The 3,544-nt window shown below is 39.0% G+C and overlaps 1 protein-coding gene across 1 annotated transcript; it reads right to left on the reverse strand.

Annotated features, from left to right (window-relative positions):
- Positions 1 to 432: 432 nt before the first annotated feature.
- Positions 433 to 1,396, reverse strand: LOC127099924 (uncharacterized). The gene is made up of 3 exons (XM_051037415.1): positions 1,213 to 1,396; positions 884 to 1,101; positions 433 to 822 (listed from the first exon to the last, which is right to left on the reverse strand). The coding sequence occupies exons 1-3, from the start codon at positions 1,394 to 1,396 to the stop codon at positions 433 to 435; spliced, it is 792 nt and encodes a 263-aa protein (XP_050893372.1).
- Positions 1,397 to 3,544: the final 2,148 nt, after the last annotated feature.

Raw genomic sequence — 3,544 nt, forward strand, 5'->3', positions numbered from 1 at the left:
TTTCAAACATAAATCTATCATAATCAAATTTAAGCTTGGTTCCAACAGCAACGATAAATCTTCCAAGGGTATTTGAAATTGTGGAAATATGGTTGGTAGGCACCCAATTTGCAGATCCTATTTTATGCAATATGGCATACTTAGCAGTCAGCTTCCCAGCAGGAAGATGCTTTTTACTAGGCCACTCCTTCACCTGCCTTGCTGTAATTTCTCTACACACCTCATTGTCTGTAGCTTCCAATTCACATGCACCCTTTATACCTCTTCCCAGAAACTTGTTAATGACAGTGGGAGAAAATGTGACACACTTACCTCTCACAAAAACTTTGCAAAATTCCTTGTTGTTTTTATCAGCAATATCTTCAGGAATGTTGACAATGAATTCCTTAACCAATCCCTCATAGCACTGAGATAACCCTGCCACAATCTTCATTAATCTAGCATTCTTAATAGTTCCATGACCTCTTTAACTTCAACAACATCCTTTCCTAACTCTCTATCTACATCCACCCTTCTTTGAATCACAAACTTCCATTTGGCAGCTCCATCTTCAAGATGGAAAGAGATATTGTCCAAATGCACAACAGCAACTTCCACAAGGGACTTCCTCACAGTTGTCCTCTTCACAGGGGAGATGTCAGGGACATCTTCCTTAACATCTTCGTCAGACTCAGAAACTTCTCTCATGTTCCTCTTCTTCACATCAACTTTGCTCCAAGATTTGGAAGGACCTACACCAACAGTCTTCTTAGCTGTTTTAGCTGACATCATTTCAGCCACAGATCTACCTTTTCTAGTCTTCATCCGCTTATCCACATTAGGCTTTAAGTGATGAAGTAAGCTATCATCTTGATCATCAGACATCATCCTCTAGGTCAATCACATTGTTTGCAGAATCATGCTTCTCAGAATGTGAAGCATTGGCAGTTGTAGATGCCACAAATTTTTTACCAGACACAGTTTTCCCTAGAGAGCATAAACCTTCAGCAGCCATATCCTTCTCAGATCTAGAGGAATCTTCATCCTTCTCACTATTAGGTTCAACCTCAGGAGAGGGGTACATTCTAGACAGATGAGTAGAGACTCCCTTCACAGAATATCCTTCATTAAGGATTCTAGTGACTAGGTTTCTTATGACACGATCAGTGTGGTGCATATCTTCCTTAGAACTAGTGCCATGAGTAGAGCTAGAAGGGATACTAGAGCTGTTACCTTGAGTGGGGCATGCAGAAGCAGATGCATCCATGGGATGATTTGAGTCAAGGGCTTTGCCTGGAATAACAGATAGAGGAACCACATCCAAAATTTCATCATCGAGAAATTCCATGGAAGGAGTGCTATCCTTGTGAGTAGGCTTAGTAGTTTTTGAACTAGATGAAGTTTGTTGTTGTGACATCTTGTCGTTTTCTTGGAAAGATTTCAGTTTCCCTAGTAGAGGAGTTTGAGGAAGGAGAAGGGAGTTGGAAATGTTTGAGTAGGTAGTAAGGTTGCGTGTGAAAAGGTAATAGATGGTATTTCCAATACTATGTGATGATTTACCATAAAGGGGGCGCTTTATTTTAAGTAAGCAGACAATAATTTGATTACCTTTTCCACTCCATATTAATTGCTACAAATTTTCATAAATACAAATCCCTAATTTCCCTCTTAGAAATTCAAATTAATTTGCATCCAAGGCCTTTGTAAAAATATCAGCTAACTACATCTCAGTAGCAACATGCTCTAGGGCTACAATTTTATCCTCCACGAGTTCTCTAATAAAATGTTGATGGATATCAATATGTTTTATCCTGCTGTGCTGAATAGGATTCTTAGAAATGTTTATAGCACTTAGGTTGTCACAGTACAATGTCATGACATCTTGCGTGACATTGTATTCAGTCAGTATCTGTTTCATCCACACCAGTTGAGAGCAACTACTTCCAGCTGCTATGTATTCAGCTTCAGTAGTGGACAGAGACGCACAATTTTGTTTCTTACTAAACCATGTTATTAAGTTGTTCCCCAAGAAGAAGCATCCTCCTGATGTGCTTTTCCTATCATCAGCATTTCCAGCCCAACCAACATCACAATATCCAATCAACAAAGATCCAGATCCATGAGTGTATAACATCCCATAGTCACTAGTGCCATTGACATATTTCAGGATCCTTTTCACTTGGTTTATGTGACTCACCTTTGGTTCAGCTTGATATCGAGCACATACACCTACAGCAAAAGCAATGTCAGGTCTGCTTGTTGTAAGATATAACAGACTCCCTATCATGCTTCTGTAGAGACTTTGATCCATACTGACACCATTTTCATCTTTAGACACTTTCAGATGAGTAGGAGCAGGTGTCTTTTTGTGGCTTACATTCTCCATGCCAAACTTCTTAACAATAATTTTGGCATATTTGCTTTGAGATAGAAAGATAGAATCTTCCATCTGCTTGACTTGTAGCCCAAGAAAATAGGTTAGTTCTCCAACAAGGCACATTTCAAATTCAGATTGCATTTGTTTAACAAAATGTTGAACCATCTTATTTGACATCCCACCAAACACAATATCATCCACATATATCTGAGCCACCATGAGTTTTCCTCCTTCATTTTTGATAAATAAGGCCTTATCAATGCCTCCCTTCTTGTATCCATTGTCAATGAGAAACACTGTGAGTCTATCATACCAAGCTCTAGGAGCTTGTTTCAACGCATAGAGGGCTTTCCTCAACTTATACACATGCTTTGGAAGGTTTGGGTTTGTAAACCCTTTAGGTTGTTAAACATACACTTCCTCATTTAAGTAACCATTTAAGAAGGCACTTTTCACATCCATTTGGAACAGTTTAAACTTCAGAATACATGCCACTCCAAGCAGTAATCTAATGGACTCCAGGCGAGCTACAAGGGCAAATGTTTCATCAAAGTCAACTCCTTCAACTTGAGTGTATCCTTGTGCTACCAGTCTTGCTTTATTTTTAGTAACCACCCCTTGTTCATCAGATTTATTCTTGTAAACCCACTTTGTTCCAATAACATTTATTCCTTCAGGTCTTGGAACCAATTCTCATACTTCATTTCTCTTGAATTGTCCTAACTCTTCCTGCATGGCATTGATCCAGAATTCATCAGTTAAGGCTTCTTTGACATTCTTGGGCTCAATCATGGACACAAAACAGGCATGTGAGATCACTTCCCTTGATCTAGTGGTGACCCCTTTATTTGGGTCTCCTATAATAAGATATTTCGGATGATCCTTCTGAATTCTGATTAAGGGTCCCTTACTAATTTTATCAGCTTCAGGTTCAGCTTGAGTGGATTCACTCTCATTACTTTTGTCCAGGAGATCAGCCGGGGCATCACTCAGAGATGTTTCAACATCGTCTGTGACATCAGTCTCTTTATCATCAACAACAACATTAATAGATTCCATCATAACTTTTGTTATGGAATTAAAAACCCTAAATGCTCTGTTGTTTTTTGAGTAACCCAGAAATATTCCTTCATCACTCTTGGGGTCCATTTTCCTTCTTTGTTCACGATCAGTCAGGATGTAACATTT

The sequence above is a fragment of the Lathyrus oleraceus genome, chromosome 1 (assembly GCF_024323335.1).
Source record: "Lathyrus oleraceus cultivar Zhongwan6 chromosome 1, CAAS_Psat_ZW6_1.0, whole genome shotgun sequence".
Classification (NCBI taxonomy): domain Eukaryota; kingdom Viridiplantae; phylum Streptophyta; class Magnoliopsida; order Fabales; family Fabaceae; genus Lathyrus; species Lathyrus oleraceus.